Below are 20,676 nucleotides of genomic sequence, written 5' to 3'. Positions count from 1 at the left end.
GAAAAAAAGAAATTCATATCCTTAATTTTCTTTATAAAAAAAAATGATATAGGGTTAATTGAAAGTTAGGTACAAATTCAAGGACAAATCACTAATATACCCAAATAATAAACAAAAAAAGACAGACAGATCAATTTTGGAAATTTGGTGGGCGTAAGGCCCAAACAATAGGATTATATCTGGGCATTCAGCAACCTAACAAGGCCATTTGACTGTTATAATAGAGAACTTCTCTCATAATTGGAGCTCTGTTATAAAACTAAAGGATTGAGGAGAGAATTTAGAAGTAGAGAAAGCATAGAAAAATGATGTTTTTCATTAAGTCTTTTGTTCTCTCGTACAAATGAGAATGAAGCCATAGTTTTATAGGCAAAGCATTGGCTAACAATTCGGTAAATAGAAGACTCCAGGAGGGTGTATGGAAATCCTCTTCCAACATGTGGGCTTCACCTTATCATCTTACAACACTCCTCCTTGAAGACCACAATGTATGGAATATGCCTCTTTAAAAACATTGCTAGTAAAAATCCAGTAGGACAAAAAAATTGGTCGAAGGGAAAAAGAGTACATAACCATGTATAACATAAAATATTGTGTACATTGCCACGTGTGCGACGCTGCCTCGTTAAAACCTTGCCAGGAAAAACCCAGTAGGATAAAAACCTGGACGAGGGAAAAAGAGTACAGTGTGTGAAGGTCTTTATTGACAGCATGCTCCCCCTGATACTTGGCAAAATATCTTTAAGTCATACTGTTGATCATCTTTATGAATATCATAGTTGACACTACTTCTGTGAGTCAATCTTGTAATATTGCTGGATGCTCCCCCTGAAGAATATCTGCCCCTGAAATATTCATAACTAGTTTTTTCCAGTAAGCGACCATAGAAATTTCTAAAGTCTGCGAAACAAATCTGGGCTATTTGTAAGTTTACTTGAAAGAATATGTCCATATATGGTGTTATGCGGAGATAGCATCGAATATGTCTTACATCATCCCAAAGTGGTGGTGATGGAGCTGAGCTCTATCTAGAAAATACAATGTCCGGTCTAGTATACTTCCGGAAAACATTTAAGTGCCAAACGGTTAACCCACATAAAAAAATGCTTCAAAACTTTCTTAATATAAGCAAAAATCTTGTTGGCATAACGCTCGATCTTCAGGTTGAGACAAATATTTCTTGAACTCTTCAGAAGTTTTAATGTGTTGCAAACACATTATAATCAATGTACTCACGGAGGCAATTTATGCGTATTTAGAATGGAGTACAGGTTTTGTACTTCAGGCACATGTCCTTCAGGGACTTGCTTCATGCAATTGCAATCTTTAAGGGATTAAACTTTATGACACATTATATAGCTTTAACCTATCTATTTATACATCTTTAAGGAATCACTTCTGGTGATATGCTCCATGCATGTAATAACCCTTAAAGATAACATGTTAGTCTCCGTAAATGTGCAATAAGGGGGGCACAATTGAATCTGTAAACATGGAGAAACCCAACATCCCTTGTTTCTGCCAGAAACATTGTGTCATACAAAGTGGGTATATTCCCTTTTATTTCGAACACCCAAGTATAGCTTTCAATATTAACATCTTTTGGGGTTCGTACTATGGGTTTGTTCTTTCACGTTCATTCTCATCTGTAATGGAATTGCCTCATTCTATTTTGGCCAATGATATTGTCGACATTTAATAATTGAACGCGGTTCCAATCAACACAGCCCATTGATGATTTGAGTAGCTACGTCAAAATCAAAAATTGTCATTCATCAATTCTTGATCCCACCATTCTCATGTGCATGCGCATGCATCAATTATAAGCATTTCTTTGCTTTTGGGTACCCAAGCCACTTAAGGGGGCTTTTATTATCTCTTTCCAGACAGACATCTCTTATAAGATGAATTATGTGAGAATGTGGATCATAATTTCCAATTGAGCGTTTATTTTACAGTAGGGCGTGGATAATCATCATTTAGGGTGTTGGAACATTTAGAACCCATATATCTGTCATGCTACAGGCATGCCACAAATTAATACATACATGTCAATTAATTTATGGGACTTTAACCCATATAATTTGCTAGGCATTAGGCGTGCACCGTATCAATATTAACATATTCAAGGATTGTCCTTCCGGCACTTCATCATTTGCTACACAACAGGCGTGCATCATATTGATCACTGCTATACCCATGTTCTGTTCTCATGAGACTTTAATATATGCAGTTTATTATCAATGTATCCAACTTGCAATCTGTAAAATTTGCATTAATAATTCATGGATACATATTATAATGATACAAGCCATTCTTCTGGAATGGTCCTTTGCATGACATTATTCTGGAATGGCCGTATCTCCCCATTTGGTTACCTTTAAGGATGTAGTACCAAATATCAAAATAAGTATATAAGCATAAAATAACACAAGTATTGCTTATATCCTTAGGTGGGAGAAACTTTTCTCAAGTATCATTCAAGCTCGTATCGGCCCAGTAAATATAATGTAGCGCTTAATGATCTAGTTATATCCTGCAAGAGCAAAAATCACAACTCTTTTGTCTATGTCAAAACAAATAATCCTCAGAGTTAGGATCACTTCATAGATTCTTTATTCAGATATTCGTTCTAAAGAAATAAAATCCCTTATAAACAGAGAGTTATAAAAAGAGAAAAAATGCAAAAGAAATTTATGATATTAATTACAGGATAAGGTAAGCAATCAAGGAAGGAAGCTAGTGGGAGCAGACAACAAACTCTCATTTCTCATAGTCTAGAAGGACCTCAGGAGATTAGAGCATGGGGTCGTCTTTACAGTTCCCTGATGTAGCGAAAATGTGATCAGGGATAGTCTCGCTTCCTGAATGGATGCTCAGAGATAGTTTCGCTTCTCAAGCACATCGAGTGCTCACTGATATGAAAAACAAGTGGATATCGCATCACTACGTATGGAGAAAACTGGATGTCTCCTGCAAGGAAAATTTCGTTAATAACATATTTATACACAAATAAGAGGAATAGGAAGAACCCGTGAGTTTCAAATTAACCACAGAAATTCGGGAGGTTCTCGAGGTGATTTTGAAAAAGTAGCTCCGTGAAATCCGCAAAGCAAGATCGACTTTAATGAAGAGAACGCCGAAAGTGCCGACAAACATTAATGGAGGCTGCGTGAAGTTTTGGAATCTGGGAAAGAAAAAGATAATATGGGGATCCGAGATTATATTGGGATCCTGGACACGTTGCCATATTTCCATCTATAGATATTGCCTCTAGAAGACCTGATTGGAGTAACTGCATTTCAACTCAACTTCTCCACTTTCTGAAAATTCAGCTTCTCTTAAAACTTTCCTTGAAACCTTCCTAAAAATGGCTTTCTCTTTTTCTCAACCAAACCATCTTGATTTAAATATTGCTCCCCACACAACTCTTGACGCCAAAGTCTGGCTTCCATCCTTTGTATCCCAAAATCGTCATCTCACGGTTAATGATTCTGTGATGATGAATGACACGACTGTTGTCACAGTAGCTAGGAATTTCCTTAGACTAATGGATGAAATGTTGTTATTAGTGAGGTCTGATGAAGAGGCTATTGATGACTCAATGGTTTTTAGCATTCAGAGTGATGCTTTTGTTTCCAAAATGGTTGATCGTTTGCGTGCTAGAGCAAACGAGGTTCAAGAGCTGACGACTGAAAATTCGTATCTTCAAAGAATGCTTCATGAGTCTCAACAGAAGATTGAGAAACTTAAAAAGGAAAATAATGCCTTGTTGAAACTAGTGAGTTCGTACTCCATTGATACGCTGAGAAGGCTAGACATACTGCAAGTTTCCAATGAAAAGATTCTGGGAGACCACGAGAGGCTCATGACTAAGCTTAAGAGGCGCCGCCCTCTTCCTTCAAAGGCTTCCAGAATATAATGTAATTTTATAGATTTTACAAAGCCTGCACCTTCATTGCAGGTGGAAAAAATCTATCTGTTGTATGTCTTCTTTCCTGTTTATAATAATTGCCAAAATTCTTAAACTTGCACATGCGGTTTTTACGTCTTTTCAAAACGACGGTTTGGAACCTTGTGCCTTGTAGGTTCAAGTAACTACATCATATCTCTCAAATTACATATTTTAATTCATGTGAGTCCGGAACTTCTAGCCAAGCTAAACACGACCTCAGAATTTATTTGCTTTTTTTTTTTTTTCAAATAGATATGAAATATGAATTGAGTAAAGGCCGCGATAATATCGCAATATAATAGTGAAGAGCATTAACTACTATATACCCACAACTTCAAGTTCGGGATCTCTCATATATATGGATCCATGGGCTTCCGGCCCAGACACAACAAAATATGTGAGGAGCCTCAATTCATCATTTGAGGTTTATCATGATATTATCCATTTCACGGTGTATTCTTAACAACTGGAATTCAAAATATATTTCTTCCTTGATGTGTCGATTATAACATAATCGAATTTTATTAAATTCATCATTTCCTTATGCCAAAGAAATATGTGGCGCAATGATACCTCAAGGATTGTCCATTTAATTGTTGGAACTTTAGGTTCTCAACACTGTTAGATTTTGAACTTCATGTCAAAATCTGATATACTCATTGTATGGACATTCAATCCCCTTAGATTTTGAACTTGGGGCCAAAATCACATATTCTCATGGTATGGACATTTTTACAATTTTTTGCACATATTTTGAGACTTCAAGCCCTTACATAATTTTCAATATTTTGAGGAACTTCTAGCATCTCATTTAATTGCTCATCAATGAGTTTAAGGAACTGCAGGTTCCCTTTTGTATATAGTGACGGTTTACCCAAAATGGTTAATATTTATGTATACGTCACTATTCATGTATACGATACTATTCATGTATACAGTACATTTGCCAGTACAATTATTTTTCATGTGTACGGCACATTAACCAATACAGTACTGTTACATCATCAAGGAACCCCAGGTCCTTATTTACATGTCAAGGATCAAAGACCCGCAAATCCGATCACTTGTTTACAAATAGTACCGGAGAGATTGTCAGTTCCCATATCAATATCATCCTCAAGGATCTTCACGTCCTGATTTAGTTGTATGATGAGGATTAAGGAACTTCTAGTCCTGATCTGTATACTGTAAAAACTCATCATACTGCACAATTAGTCCATAAAATAAATTGCTAGTATGGACGATAAACCCGCATCATACTTTAAATAAATGTAAATGTGAGGTAAAATAAATTTATAAATTAAATTGCTTGTAAGTAAATTGATGTATGGACGATAATCTCGCACCATACTTTAAATAAATGTAAATGTGCGATAAAGTAAATTCATAAATTAAATTGCCTCCTGTATGGACTTTAATCCTGCACCATACCTTAAATAATAATAAATGTACGATAAATTGCTTACTGTATGAATGTTAATTCCACACCATACTTTAAATAATAAAGTAAATGCGCAATAAATTAAATGTGCTTGTATGTGCACTAATTCTACTCCATACTTTTAAATAAAAGTAAAGGCAGTTGTATGGACCATAAACCCGCGTCACACTTTTAAATAAATACTATCGTATGGGTAATAAACCTACATAATACAGGAAATAAATTGTATAGGTAATGAATCTACACCATACAATGAATAAAATAAATGTAGAGATAAAACCACCACTAAAAATATAGAAGGTGAAACCGTTCATAGAATTTCTATATATATAGATTATATAGAATATATAATCAGGCAAGCAAAGAAATTAGTGCATGATGGATATCACGGTATCCCTTTCCTGGTATTCTTATGAGGAGTTTGTGATACATAGATTAGCAAGGGCAGTGGTCAGTCATAGTCAGATGTCTTCATGGACCTGGTATTCTTATGAGGAGTTTTTACTCGCAAAATGAAAAATGGGATATCATTGGTATGGCGTTATGGAGTGTAAGCTATTCACTTCAATGTTTAGCAGGGTATAATTGTAAAAGAACAATTACGCAGAACTTAAAAAAAAAATTAAAAAGAAAAGAAAAAAAGGTGCAGAGCCCACACCGGACCAGTTACTCTTCTTATCAGTTTCTCTTAGCAGTTGCTTCGTTCCTCTTAGCAGTTGCTCTTCTTTCCTCCCCTCCCATGTTTCGCGGAGCAAGAATCCTCATCTACTCACATCATGAAAAGGTTAGAGGTTTTTTTTTTGTTGTTTTTTTTTAAGGTTCATTTCTTCATTTGTGATGTCAAAAATTGAGAAGTAAATCATGTTTCCAGGAAAGCTAGCTGATGCTGTTATCTTTATAAGATGGCTATGGCTATCTTTAGTTTTCTATCTCAAATATGTTTTTATTTCACTTCTCTCAGACTACCAATGAAGAACGAAGCATATTTCAAATAATACTACAAGAGGCAAAATTTACAAAGAAAAGAAGAGAAAAAGAAAAAACATGCACGAACATAGAAAATTATTCCAAAGAAACAAAACAGTAAGAAAAAATGATGCCCAGATAATGCTAATTCGAACCAATCCAACCTTTCTAGTATGAAATAGCATCGGGTCGATCGAGTAAGACAATGCTCTCTACAAAATAATCCACGAAGCAGTAGAGGCTTGTCCTGGGGCAGTACCCATCAATTCGAAAATCATCACATTGTTTGTTGTGAGGGTCTACCAATTCATAACACTTGTCATCCGAAAGATACGCAAGCACTACTTGGCCACTCTTTCTGAAACAAAGTGGCCTGAGCACAATTTGTTGAGTAGATATAGTGAATAATTTAGACCAGGATTCTGCAACACCATAGTCTTTCATCACCCACAAGTAAAAATGAACATCACCAGTTAATAGCATATTTTGATGTTTCTCAAAAAAGGCAAGGCGGCCCCCGTATCTTGAAGCATAGCAAACATTTTTTACCACGGGAGCTTCGCGTGTCCACTTCTTAGTCCTCCTTCTCAAAGCTGATTTGGGCATCAGGATCTTGCCAAATAATTCAGTGGACAAATCAAAGGACACAATGAACTTGTCGTCCCCCTCTGTCTGAATCCAATGCAAAGCACCATTAACAAGAGCATCGGGTTTATCATTACTAGTAAAGTTTCCAGGCGAGAAGTTTGCAGGAACAACAGCATTATGAAGCCTCTTCCAGGAGCCCTTGGCTAAGGAAAAAATCTCAACTGCACGGGACAAGCGGGAAGGCTTATAATAACTAACACTTCTGAAAACCTTATAGTCATTGGTACGCGGATCATAGCCAAATGCGTGGCTTTTAAACCCCAGGAAGGTAACACCCGGGGGAGGCAAAACCACAAACTTTCTAATACTGGGGTTCCAAATTAAAGTCGCAATGTCACCTTCCTGGAGGCAAACCAGCCCGTTACAAGTCCCTAGCACATTGATCTTGCAGTTTCTGTTACCCATTTTTGTTGTTTGATTATTGTCTTCTTGACGTCCACTAATTTCATTGTAAGCTACGAATGGATCTGTAAGCTTGGAGTACTCACTGAATGAAGGGCATCGATCCCAATGCAACGAGTAAGATCTTTTTCTCTCTTCCCTGTTGGAAGACTGTAGCAGCAAGAGATGAGCGTCGTCATTTTGGTTGTTTGATTGGATGATTGCGCGGCTGAGGTGTGTATGGATGAAGGCAGAGCTTTGGATTAGAGACCTCCATGACTGGCACACTGCGGTGTATTTGAGTAGATATTTGATGGGCAACAACAGCAGGATGTTGTGAAGTATTTCTTCAGGAATATTAACGCTGTTGTCCGCCGGCATTGCTTGCCTACATCTAATTTTAATTTTTCTTTTTTTGGGTGTGATTTCTTCAGGAACCTTGTCCGCTGAGATTGCTTCCATCGACCTGATTTAAGTTTTGTTTTTGCTCTAATTTAATATGGGGTTGGGGAGAATATAGCAATAAGGATTTTCAACGACCCCTGTAGAAATCCGATTCAACAAAGGAAACATAGCATTAAATAAAGACTAACAAAAAATATAAATATATAAATATAAACCTGCTTCCGTCAGGAAATCTAAGATCCAAAAGCTAGGGATTTGGGATTTGAGATCAAGCAAGCCAAAAAAAAAAAAAAAAAAAAAGAAAAACCTTATTCGGTCAGGAAATCTAAGATCCAAAAGCTAGGGATTTAGGATTTGAGATCAAGCAAGCGAAAAAAAAAAAAAAAAAAGAGATAAACCTGATTCCTTCAGGAACTCTGAGAACACTTACATCCATCTGATTCCCAATCGTGCTATCTTTTTGCTCCAATCGAAGATACAAAAATAGGGATTTGGGATTATATACCGATGTTCCGACTAGGGCTGGGCTCGGGTTGATGAGAGAGAGATAGAGGGAGAAATGGTAACGAGGAAGAGAGCGAGATATATAAGGTGGACACGACAGGAGAGAAACGGCGCATCAACATTATTAGGTATTGTGAATTGATTATTGTCAAGGGTTGACCAAAATGGACCCCAAGTATTACTCGAGTATTATTTTGGTTCACTAATTAAGGGCCCGTTTGGTAATATTTTCGGATAATATTTTTAGAGAGTGAAAAAAATAAAATAAATTTGCGTTTTCAGGATTTTCAGGAAATGAAAATGCGTTTAGTAGATTAATTAGCAAACATTTTTAAAAAATAAAAATAATGAAAACGTGTCTTGTAGTACAATTATTTTTCAGTTCTAATTTTCTTTTAATTCTAATATTTTTAGAGGCTAAAATTATCATAAACAATAAAAAAAAATTAAAGTTCAAAAATTATCTTATCTCCTTTCTTTTTTTCTTCTTTTTCTCCTTTTCTCTCTTTCCTCCTCTTTTCTTCTTCTTTTCCTTTTCATGGCTGTTTATTTTTTCTCTTTTTCTCCCTCTGTCCTTCTTTCTTCCTCATTTCTTCTTCCTTTCCTTCCCAAGGCCGTTTCTTTTTTCTCCTTTTCTTCCTCTTTTCTTCTTCATTTCCTTCCCAGGCCACACCCACTCCTCCTTCCTTTCATGGCATGAATCCCATACACCCACCCACCTCTCTCTCTCTCTAGTTCCACTAATTAATAGTTGTGGTGGTTTGATTGGGGTGATGATGGTGGTTGAGCTGAGTATGTGGTGGTTCTTCTTCCTGTCTCTGTTTTTTCTTTTCTTTTCTTCTTCCTCTATTTTTTTTCCTTAGTTTTCAGATTTGTGTTATTTTGGGTTGGAGAAGATGGGTGTTGTTCCTGTTGGTGGGTTTATCGATTGTCAAGAGAGAGAGAGCTAGAGTTGTTGATGGGATGCATTCTCGTGTCTTCATAAAACACTAAAAACGAGATCTTCCAAGAGCAACAATCTTCCTGTGGTATGTGGGGCGATGAACCAATTGGAGAGATCAAAAAGCCTTAGTGGTGAAGAGAGGAAGAGAGATTGTCGCCAAAGAGAGAAGTGAGCCAACCCAGAGAGAATAGCGGTCAAGAAAGGGGGAGAGAAGAGAAGAATTTTGGTTTTTGATCTGATAGGGAGAGAAGATTGAGCCAGAGATTGAGCAGAAGTAGCATGTTTTGAGCGTTTGTTTTCTGGGAGAACAAAAACATCTTTTTTCTGTTTTGTAGAACTAAATGTGAAGTTGGTTTCATTTTATGAAAACATTTTCAATGTTTTCTATGTAGAACAAATACGTTTTTGCTTTTGAAAATGAAAATGGGCCTCTAAAATGTAAACAAACGAATGCATTCCCTGCCATTTTTGTTAGAAGCTCCACCAAAACCCCCAAATTAGAACCCTAGGTTTGCAATGTCGGAGATTTCAACTACCTCAAGTGGCACAAGTCAGTACTACGCATGTGGGATAAAGATAATTCGTCGGACTTCGTCGACATATTTGAACCCAAGAAGAAGGTTTGATGCTTGTGAGAAAAATTGGGTAAGTTATTATTTGGGTTGCAAAAGTTATTTTTTTCCATTTGTAATTGCTTGTTGAAGTCTGAAATTGGGTAAGATTTGGTTTCCAGAATAGCAGAAGAGGTATGCGTTTTTTTGAGTGGGTGGATAATGAAACTTGTCCAAGAGGAAAACAAGTGGTCCCTGGTTTGCTTAGAAGACTTAAAGCAATGGAGGAGGAAGGTAGAGCAAAGGAAGAACAATTGAGATCTGTGGAAGCAAAAAAGAAAGAGCTGCAACAAAAATTGAAAGAAATGGTTCAGGAAAAAAAGGCAAAACGTCACTTTTGGTCCATGTGGTTTACCACTTTTACCACTAAGGTCCATGTGGTTTCAATTTGATATTTTTGCCCCAGGGTTTTTAATTTAAGCAATTTCAGTCCAATCTCCAATTTCTGTCAAATTAGGACTTGTTGAGGGGCATTTAAGTCCAAAAACAAGAAACAAATTGAAAATTTTTTTAAAAAAGCAGAAGATAGGGGATGAGAACCCGTCAGCCACACAACCAGCCCACACGTCGACCACCACTATCCGCCATCTCCTCAACCCGGTACAACTCCACCATCACCATCTCTCTCCCTTCTCGTTTTTCTTCTTTTGGATTCCAATCTCTTGTTTGTCTTTCTTTCTCTTGATTGACCAAAAAAAAAAAAAAACTTTTTGTTGAATTGTTTGTTCTTCAGAGAATATCACAACAACAGCCAAACAATCCATATGGGTCATATATCCATGGCTTTTTCTCTCCCGAGTCTCATGTTTGTACAAATCACACGTCTCCCATCCCATACATCAGAAAGCTTTTTTGCACTCAATAGATTGAAAAGATATGTTATAATCATGCAACCAAGCCAACAAAACTGGATGAATACAAAACAACAACAAAATGGCAAAAAAAATACAAAAGGCAACGATTGAAGTGCCCTCAGTTTCCTCTCATGTCAAAAAATCAGAAGCTTCACAACGTAATCAAAGAAAAAGAGATGAACCCATCACAGCCCCACCAACAAATTGAAGACCAGGATCAGAACGACGACGAAATAGAAGAAGTCCAGTGCCAAATAGCAGTCTCCAACTTCCCTGACGGCTTTGAATAGCAGCCAAGTTCTGCTATAGCATCAAGATCGTGGTGGTGGAGTTTGTTGATGCGAAAAAGTGGTTTGACACGTGGTTCGCCCAACTTAGTGATATTGTGTCTTCGGAAGGGAGTTAGTCTTCGGAAGATCAAGTTCCTGCAAAAAGGGAACGTTCGGTAAGACCTTGGGGTACCGGTGCGGTACCGGCCGAAGGCTCTCCGATGCTTCAGTAAGTACGGATTTAGTAAATGTCAGATTACAGATCAAGCGATAGCGTACCGTTGATCGTTCTCCCTCCTTCTTTTGGGAATAGGGGTCTCCTTATATAGGCCTTGGGAGGTGTGCATTATGTTTATATTTCCGATGTGGGACTGTAGGAGCTGGTCGAGAGCATGACACGTGTCCTAGGTCAAAAGTGTCAGGATATGTAGGATCCGGTAGGGGATATGCCGAAGGGCCTGCGATGTCATGTTGTCGTTTCCGTCCACGTGTCAGTCGGTCATTGGTTGTTAATATGCGGTATAAACAGTAGTCCCCCAAGTTCTCTTCCGAAGGTTCTTCGGAAGGGAATTTGGTTCCATCCTGAGGGTTCATAGATGCCCTGCCGTTCGGCAAGTTTGTTTGTGGAAGGCTCCCCTGAGATCTGAAGGGTCGCCGATGCTGAGAGGGGTGAAGGCAGGACGCTTCGTTTCCCGCGCCTGGCGCGTGGAGACGCTTCGCCTTCCGCGCCCGGCGTGCAGAGACGCTTCGTCTTCTGTACCAAGCGTGCAGCAGACATCACCATCCACCGGGCGACACGTGGCCAGCGAAGCGACGTCTGACGGCTGCAATTATGAGCCGTTTGGTTTCCCGAGGCGTACCGTTGCAGCCATCTCCCTATAAATAGAGATGGCTCCAGGCGTAGAGCTCACTTCGGATTTGAGAGTTGAAGCGAGAGCTCTGCGCAGGCGATTTCCGAAGTGTGTTAACGACAAGCAGGGCGATTTCCACACGAGTTTTCGGCAGTCAAGGAGATTCCCGAAGCGTTCGAACGGCAATCAAGGCGATTCTCAAGCAGTTTATCGGCAACCAAGCTCCCAACAACACCCAAGGTAAGGCACCGTTCAGTACTCCCAACTCTTTTTATTTGATTGTATCTCCTTATGGCGTAGGCTTGCCGATCGTAACATAGGATTTCTTTCGGTAGTCTAGTGGACTATAGGTAGTGGCTTAGACATCGGTAGGGTAATTCATTACAGAACCTTAGCCACCTTTTTTCCTTTTTCTTGTAGATGTCTTCTAGCGAGTCCTCCTTCGGCAGTGAGCCCAACGCTTTCGACGGGGAGTTGTCATCGGGCTGGGACACGTCTAGTTTGGCCGTGAGCAAGAGGACACCGATGTTGGAATTATCGGTGAGGAGGCGAACTCCGTTCCTGCTCATGGCTTCGGCAAGGGGTTGATGACGGGGCAGCCGTTTCCGTTAGCTGCAGTCCTCAAAGATGGTACCCGATTCGGTACCCCCGATCCCCTGCCGGAGGCTTCTACCTCTGGTCGTGATGAGGTCATTGCTGGTCCCTCTCGGCCGAGGCTAACAATCGTCCACCGGGAGCGATCTAGGATCCCGATAGGCGTGCCGAAGAAGGCTCTGTTCGGGGTCGACTATTTAGAGCCGAATAAGATCACCGAACGGGAGCTTCAAAAGATTAGGGCCGAATACCTCATTCCAGATTCGGTGAAGATGAGGATTCCGAGCGCTACGAAATGCCTTAGCGAACCTGGGGACGGTGAAGTCGTCTTCTTCACCGACATGCTTCTGCAAGGGGCGTTGCCCACGCCTGCGTCTGCTGCAGAGGGATACCGGCCCGTATGACATTAAAGGGTATGCCCCGCCAGGTGATAACCCCACTTTCGGGTCGAGATGGTGATAGCCGCCTTCGGGATTGCTGGGGAGGGGGAGCCTTCCTACGAGCAATTCTCGTATCTCTACAGCATCACGAAGTCGAAGAGCGCCGATCATGGTGGCTGGGTTCAGGCGAACTGCCTGAAGGCTTCCGAGCGGGGTCATTTCATTAGCTCGGTGCCGACTTCCCAGAAGTCGTGGAGGAATCGGCGGGGGCTACTCTCCGGTGACTGGGAATCACCTTCGGGAGTAGTTCCGCGGTTTCCGGTGCCCACGACGTTCCAAACCACCGGTAGGTTTCCGAATTACCGAACGGTAGGATTTTAGCGTTGTTAACTTATTTCATTCTTATCAATCCGTTCCTTGATCAGGTAAAGTCAAGCAGCCAACCCCCACTCAGGCTGAGATTCGGCAGCTCGAGAGAGTAAGGCTGAAGGTCCCAGCTGCCGATCGGATCTACCCCCGCTTTCTTTTTACCGATAACCTGATCAGAGTCAGACTCGTCAACCCAGCCGAGACTAAGTCTACTTGCTTTTTTCTGTTTTGTATATATATATATATATATATATATTTTTGGCTTGTGCATGCCGACTAACAGGTTATCCTTGACCAGTGACGGACGCAAGGAAGGCTGCCGAGGACAAGAAGATGAACGAATCTTCCAGGCGGGGCCTTATGATGGGCCTCGAGAAGAAGAAGAAGAAACAGCCCGAGGCCCCTGCCGTTCGGCTAGAGACGGATCCCGAAGACGTTGTCCTGTCGGAGCGCCTGCGGCAGTTGGGTTCTGAGCCCGTTGCCAGGCCTACTGCCGAGGTGGAGGCGCCGAGGCAGCCGGATGCCGATGCCGCTGCCTCAAGAGCAGCAGGTAAGCGGCCGGTGATGGTCGATTTGGAGGCTTCGCCAGTTTCCAAACGGAGCCGTCCGTCGGAGGCTTCGAGGGCTGTCTTCGCGGCGGAGGACGAGGATGGGCCTACCGAGGCCGTCACCATCGCCTGCCCCTCGAAGACGGTGCAATTCGTCAAACATATGATCCTCGGATCTCAAATGGAGCTGCCGGAAGTTGACGAGTTGCCGAAGAGGCTTCTTCTAGCAGTTTTGACGGATACCCGGAACCGCAGTAGCGTAAGATCTTCTATCTTCCGTGTCATTTCATAATTTTTACCCGCTGGCTTCCTCGGTTTTTGACTTTCCTTGTGTGCAGGCCTCCATGGAGATGTGGCTCTGCGTCAAGCGAGCCATCTCCGCTGCCGAACGGGTGAAGAAGGCCTATGACGACGGCAGGGCTAAAGTCGCCGAAGCGGGCAAAGCTATCCAGGACCACGCCCATCTGCTCAAGGAGAAAGAGGCCGCCGAACGGCAAGCTTTTGCTTCGGAGGCGAAGGCGGAGCAGTTGCGGGTGGCCTTGGAGGCAGCGCGGGCGGATCTGGAGGTAGCTCGGTCGGCAGCGCGTGATGCCGAGGCCGTCTCAGAGGCGATCCAGGATGCCATGCAGGAGTCTGAGCGGAATAAAGCTGCGGAGGTGGAGGCTGCTGTACAAACGGCAATCCGGGATACCGTTCCTCCGAGGAGTTTGCTGCCCTGCTGGATGGGGAAGTTGGCTCCGAGATGGTGGGTATGTTGTACCGATTCAAACGGTACAACCCTGGCCAGAAGCTAAACCTCAACTTTGCCGCCGATCCCCCTCCCCTTCCCGAAGGAATTACCGAAGAGATGATTGAAGACTACGAAGGGGAGGACGCCGCCGAGGGCCCTGGGACTGCCGATGCCGCCGCCGGTGACGAAGCCGCTGCCTGAGGGCCTTTATCTTTACATTTATCTATGTATTTTTAGTTTTATTTGTTCCGAACGTCTTGATGCCGACGGCATCTTTTAATTCAAATTTATGCTTTCTTAATTCAACCATCGATTGTCCAAATTTTCGAATTTAACCCATGTGAGTACGTTATAATTGCTAATTGCCGTGGGCTAATTGCCCGTAGATCGTTTAGAATCAAGTTTCGCGAATTATAACTGCTAGTTGCCGTAGGCTAACTGCTGATTGAAGGTCACTTATTACCGTAGGCAAATAAGGACGCTATTGGATGTTTGAGTGTAAAGTCCCGAAGGGATCTGTAGGATAAAAAATCGGATCGGTCATTCATTGCCGTAGGCTAGTATAGAATGTCGTAGGATGTTAACATTTAGTTGCCGTGGGCAAAAATGATAATTAGAGGGAGGCTAAAGAAATAGTGCCGAGGGCTTTCCATTAATTCCAGTAGAACAAATACATCGAGTAATTACAGTTCCCACCTGCCGTAGGCTAGGTCACTTGTAGTAGTACTTGAGATGTTCTACGTTCCAAGGATGGCCGAGGGCCTTGCCGTTGGAGCCTCTCAATCTGTAGGTTCCCGAGCGAAGGATACCGATGACTTCATAAGGTCCTTCCCAGGAAGGTCCGAGGGTTCCTTCCGTGGTATCCTTCGTCACAAGCGATACCTTGCGCATGACCCAGCCCCCGATTCGGAAAGAGCGGGGTCTGACTCTAGAGTCGTAATACCGAGACACACGCTGTTTGTAGGCTTCATTCCGAAGGTTGGCCTGTGCTCGGTGCTCCTCGAGTAGGTCAAGGCTTAGAGACATGGCCTCCTCGTTCTGCTTCGGTGCGAAGGCTTCCGTTCGGTAGGAAGGTTCGCCGATTTCCACGGGTACCACTGCTTCCGATCCAAAGGCCATAGAAAAAGGGGTTTCTCCAGTGGACGTTCGGTAAGACTTTCGAATGGCCCACAGTGCTTCGGGAAGCTTTTCCGGCCAGGCTCCCTTTGCCTTGTCCAACTGCCGTTTCAGCAGTTTCTTCACTATTTTGTTTATTGCTTCGACCTGACCGTTCGACTGGGGATGGGCTGGTGATGCAAAAAACAAGTTGATTTTCAAACGGGTGCAAAATTGCCTGAAGAGTTCCGAATCGAATTGCCTGCCGTTATCGGTAATGATAGCATATGGGATACCGAATCGGCAACATATGTGAGTCCAGACAAAATCTTCAATCTTTGCCGCCGTTATGGTTGCAAGAGGTTCGGCTTCTACCCATTTGGTGAAGTAGTCAACGGCAACCACTGCATATTTTGCCTGCCCCTTGCCTTGCGGCATTGGGCCAATCAGGTCCAGTCCCCATTGTGCGAAAGGCCAAGGACTTACAATCGGGGTGAGAGGTTCAGCAGGGATATGTGGGACATTACCGAAGCGCTGGCATTTGTCACACCTCTTCACCAGTGTATTGGCGTCCTGATGCATGGTTGGCCAAAAGTATCCCTGCCGAAAGACTTTGTAGGCGAGAGATCGGGACCCGGAATGATCGCCACACACACCGCTGTGAATCTCCCGAAGGATGTACTCCCCTTGCTCTGCCGGGAGGCATTTGAGATACGGGGTAGTGTAGCCGCGCTTGTAGAGTACATCGTTGATAACTGTGTATCTTGCTGATCGGTACCTCAGCTTCCGGGCCTGGGCTTTATCCTCAGGAAGGATGCCGTTCGTCAGGTATAAGTAGATGGGAGACATCCATGTATCCTCATACCGTACGGCACACGCTTCGGAGGTTACCGTGCTCGGTTGGGCAAGGATCTCCACCGGTACCTTTCTTCCGACTTTGTCGTTTATCGCCGAAGCGAGTCTTGCCAAAGCATCGGCATGGCTGTTTTCGCCCCTGGGGATCTGTTTGATCTCGTATGCTTGGAAACTTCTGAGTAGCTGATGGGCGGTTGAAAGGTAGGCGTACATGGAGGCGTCCTTGGCGGCGAAGTCTGCCGTTACCTGGTTCACAATGAGCTGGGAGTCGCTGTGAATTCGGATTTGCTTTGCATTCATGCTCTTGGCTAACCGAAGGCCGGCCAAGAGGGCTTCATATTCCGCTTCATTGTTGGATGTCCGGAAGTCGAATCGGAGGGCGTACTCGATTTTGAGTCCGTCCGGTGTTGTCAGTACTAAGCCAGCTCCGCATCCTTGCTGGTTTGCCGAGCCATCGACGTGCAAACCCCAGACGGGAGGTGATGTGTCGAGGCGTTCGGCGCCTGGTTGATCCGGCAAGATGGTCTCGGTAATTGCCTCAGATGTCGGTTGTACTGTCGCTGGGGTAAGCTCGGAGATAAAATCGGCAACAGCCTGGCCCTTCTCCGCGGGCCTCGGAACGAACTGGATGTCGAATTCCCCGAGTTCGATCGCCCATTTGATCAATCGGCCCGAAATTTCTGGTTTCTGGAGAACTTGCCGGAGGGGTTGGTTGGTCAGGACTTTGATCCCGTGTGCCTGGAAGTATGGCCGAAGTCTTCGTGCCGAGACAACAAGGGCTAGAGCCAGCTGCTCTAATGGTGGATACCGAAGTTCCGCACTCTGGAGTGCCTTGCTGACATAGAAGATTGGTAATTCTGCCTTCTCTGGTTTCCGAATTAGTACCGAGCTGACGGCAGTTCCGAATACCGAGAGGTAGAGGTAGAGAATTTCCCCAGGCAGCGGTTTTGACAAAAGGGGGGCTTTGCTCATGTAGTTCTTCAGGGCTTGAAATGCGTTATCGCATTCGGCAGTCCATGTGATATCCCGTTTGCCCCCTTTCAAGGCTTTGAAGAACGGTACACATTTATCGGTAGCCTTCGATATGAAGCGGGTCAGGGCGGCCACGCGTCCGGTAAGGCTCTCAATGTCCTTCGTCGTCTTCGGCCTCTCCATATCGATGATTGCCTTTATTTTCTCGGGATTCGCCTCAATCCCCTTCTGACTGATCATGAATCCGAGGAATTTCCCGGAAGATACACCGAAAGCGCATTTCTTCGGGTTCAGCCTCATCCTGTAGTCTTTTAGTATGCCGAACATGATCGATAAGTTCTGCAGGTGATCTTCGGCAGTTCTGCTTTTTACCAACATGTCGTCAACATAAACCTCCATGATGTTGCCGATGTAACCGGCGAAGATTTTGTTGACGAGCCTTTGATAAGTTGCCCCCGCGTTCTTCAGACCGAACGGCATGACATTATAACAGTACAACCCTTTGTCCGTTATGAATGCGGTATGTTCGCTGTCGGGAGGGTGCATGAATATCTGGTTATAGCCGGAGTAGGCATCCATAAAGCTCAGCAGTTCGTGGCCGGCAGTGGCGCCCACGAGCTGGTCTATCCGTGGTAACGGAAAGCTGTCCTTCGGGCAGGCCTTGTTGAGGTCGGTATAGTCTTGGCACATCCGCCACCCGCCCGTGGACTTTCTTACCATGACGGAGTTAGCAAGCCATACCGGATATGTTGCTTCCCGGATGAAACCGATGGTTTGAAGTTTTTCGACTTCCGTGCGCATCCCCTCATACCGTTCGGCATCATATGACCGGCGCTTCTGCCTTACGGGCTTATAGGCGGAAGAGATGGTGAGTTTATGGCTAATCACGTCCGGGGCGATGCCGGGCATGTCCTCGTAAGACCATGCGAAAACTTCCGAATGATGCCGCAAGAAGTCTATGAATTGCGTTCGGAGGTTCGCAGTGAGTCTAGTGCCGATTCTAACCTGTCGGTCGGGCTGTTCATCGCTCAAGGTTATGGTTTCCAATTCTTCGGCAGGTTGTGTGTGAGGGGTGGGAGATTCATCTCTAGGGTCGTCAACCGGTCCAGTACCGTTCGGTAAACCTTGCACCGTCATGGTCTCGTTGGGGAGTATGAACGAGGTTGCTTTGAGCGCCGTAGCGTAGCAAGTCCGCGCGCTGAATTGATTTCCCCGGATTGCCCCCGTGCCGTTCGGGGTAGGGAACTTCATCAACAGCATGTGGGGTGAAAGATGCGCCTTGATCCTCGTCAGCGCCGTTCGGCCAACGATAACGTTGTATGCCGTCGGGCAGTCGACGATGAGGAACTGATCGTACGTTGTTGTTTTTCTCGGCGCCGTGCCAAATGTAATTGGCAGTCTGACACTACCGATCGGTTGGACCAGGTCTCCAAAGAAGCTTAACAGAGGTGTCAACTGCCGGTCGACTTGGTTGTCATTGATTCCCATCTCTCCGAAAGCTTCAGCAAAGATTACGCTCACGGAGCTCCCGGTATCGATCAGCACTCGCCCTACATCGTAATCGGCAATTTCAGCTCGGATGATCATCGGGTCGTCGTGGGGATAGAGGATTCCCTCTTCTTCTTCTTGGCAAAATGTGATCGGCTCCCAATGAACTTTTGGTATTTCCTGGAACCGATTCACCTCTATTCCGAGCACCTGAGGAAACTGCGCGGCACGCACATACTGTTTCATCGAACGGTGGCTCATCCCCGCAACGGTAGGTCATCCGCTGATAGTGCTGATCATGTTTATCTGCCGAGGAGGGTTCGGCACCGGCGCCGATGGCTGCCGGGCGATATACTGGTCCAGTTTCCCCTCTCGGATCAGCCGCTCCACAATCTTTCTCAAACTTATACAATCTTCCGTGTTGTGGCTGTTGTGCTGATGGTATCGGCAGAATTTACCGGTCTCCCGGTTGTCTTGCCGATTGGGTCTTCGAATATTCGGCTTCGGTATGACCTCCTGTTCGTTCATCAGAACGGTTTCATACGTGGTATTCAGCAGGGTGAAGACCTCGTTGCCGTGGTCACGGTTGGGCAGGGGTCCCCGGTTGTCGTTGTGACCATACCGACCTTTCCCTTTCTTTGGCTGATCTCTCCGATCGTCACGGTTATCTTTCCGCTTATGGCCCGCCGAATATGAGTCGGTCCTATCGTAGGATGGCGCCTTCGCAGGGTAAACGTTTGGCTTGGCATCCTCTCGGCGTGCCGAAGCGCTTGGTTTTGAGTTGAAGTACTCGGCCTTGGCGTGCACCGCCGCCTGCTTCATCAGCTCATCATACGTGCGCCAGTTACTGCTGTGTACTAGGTATCGGAAATGCGAGGACCGAAGGCCACTCTTGAAGGCGCCGTAGGCTGCCCTATCATCTGTTTCCGGACACCTTGAGTACTCGTGATTGAAACGCGCCGCGTACTCCCTCAATGGCTCGTCCTCCCTCTGCCGAATTGTGTACAGATCATCGGCAGAGTAAAGACGGTCCGTTTGGATCATGAAGTGATTGAGGAAAATTTGCTTCAGCTCGTCAAAAGAATCCACCGTTTCCGGCTCCAGACGGTAGAACCAATTCAGGGCTGCCTCGGTAAGTGAAGACGGGAATAGCAGGCATTGCCCCTCGTCGCTCAGACCCTTGCATCCGATAGCAGACTGAAATGAGTGAAGGTGGGTTAAAGGGTCTTCGGTACCGTGTAGAATGGTATGCGCAATAGATGTACTTCCCGATCCTGCCGAGAGCGACGGATGCGTCTCGTGAACGGCCCGGGCCGAAGCTTTCCCCACTCAGGTTCCTGGGAGCGAGCCTTGTCGTCTTCCATTTTCTGGACCTTCTGAAAAAGGAGTCGGACAACAGGGTCTCGGCTTGGGATTCCTTCGGCATCATAATCTTTCGAGCGTCTCCGCGGGCTCACGGAGTTATCCCCCGAGTATCGAGGTGTTTCCGAACGGTAGGTGGAAGTTTGCGTATTGGAATGTATGTACTCGGACGCTGACTCTTCTGTGGCGTCCAGCCCCCTGACCCTCCGAATAGGCGATTTGCTTCCTAGGGCGTTCAGCCGGGACTCCCTAAGCCGAGCGTCAACTCTGACCGGATATCTCTGTCTCTCTGCCTCCCGATCGTTAAGCCGGTGTCGGCAATCAGAGTAGACCTTCTTCGGTATGTGCGGTTGGTCCCTAGGTGTCGGCACCACCAGTTGTTTGGAGGGCGCGGGCGTTGCCCTTGCTGCCCTTCGGTGCCTCCTCCTATGAGGGGTTCCCAAGCTTTCGGAAGA

The 20,676-nt window shown here is 44.5% G+C and overlaps 3 protein-coding genes across 9 annotated transcripts; 1 reads left to right on the top strand and 2 right to left on the bottom strand.

Annotated features, from left to right (window-relative positions):
* Window positions 1-4,898: 4,898 nt before the first annotated feature.
* Window positions 4,899-8,418, bottom strand: LOC117632164 (F-box/kelch-repeat protein At3g06240-like). 7 transcript variants are annotated; one of them, XR_004586434.1, is made up of 4 exons: window positions 8,195-8,418; window positions 6,527-7,933; window positions 6,055-6,161; window positions 4,899-5,140 (listed from the first exon to the last, which is right to left on the bottom strand). XR_004586434.1 is itself a non-coding variant. In XM_034365585.1 (3 exons), the coding sequence occupies exon 2, from the start codon at window positions 7,851-7,853 to the stop codon at window positions 6,531-6,533; it is 1,323 nt and encodes a 440-aa protein (XP_034221476.1). In that variant the 5' UTR covers window positions 7,854-7,933; window positions 8,195-8,418; the 3' UTR covers window positions 4,899-5,140; window positions 6,527-6,530. The 7 variants fall into 7 exon arrangements, 5 of the variants coding, with proteins under 5 accessions (XP_034221476.1, XP_034221475.1, XP_034221474.1 ...); XR_004586435.1 differs by having other exon boundaries at window positions 4,899-5,133; XM_034365585.1 differs by lacking the exon at window positions 6,055-6,161.
* Window positions 8,419-12,874: 4,456 nt separating this feature from the next.
* LOC117630536 lies at window positions 12,875-14,650 on the top strand. Its single transcript, XM_034363244.1, has 4 exons — window positions 12,875-13,148; window positions 13,470-13,978; window positions 14,058-14,387; window positions 14,507-14,650. Exons 1-4 carry the CDS (start codon window positions 12,875-12,877, stop codon window positions 14,648-14,650), a joined length of 1,257 nt encoding a protein of 418 aa, XP_034219135.1.
* Window positions 14,651-15,160: 510 nt separating this feature from the next.
* LOC117630535 lies at window positions 15,161-19,120 on the bottom strand. Its single transcript, XM_034363243.1, has 3 exons — window positions 17,871-19,120; window positions 15,920-17,732; window positions 15,161-15,667 (listed from the first exon to the last, which is right to left on the bottom strand). Exons 1-3 carry the CDS (start codon window positions 19,118-19,120, stop codon window positions 15,161-15,163), a joined length of 3,570 nt encoding a protein of 1,189 aa, XP_034219134.1.
* Window positions 19,121-20,676: the final 1,556 nt, after the last annotated feature.

The sequence above is a fragment of the Prunus dulcis genome, chromosome 6, assembly GCF_902201215.1.
Source record: "Prunus dulcis chromosome 6, ALMONDv2, whole genome shotgun sequence".
Classification (NCBI taxonomy): domain Eukaryota; kingdom Viridiplantae; phylum Streptophyta; class Magnoliopsida; order Rosales; family Rosaceae; genus Prunus; species Prunus dulcis.
The sequence above is the reverse complement of the archived record's forward strand: the minus strand, read 5'-3'. Positions and strand labels throughout refer to the sequence as shown.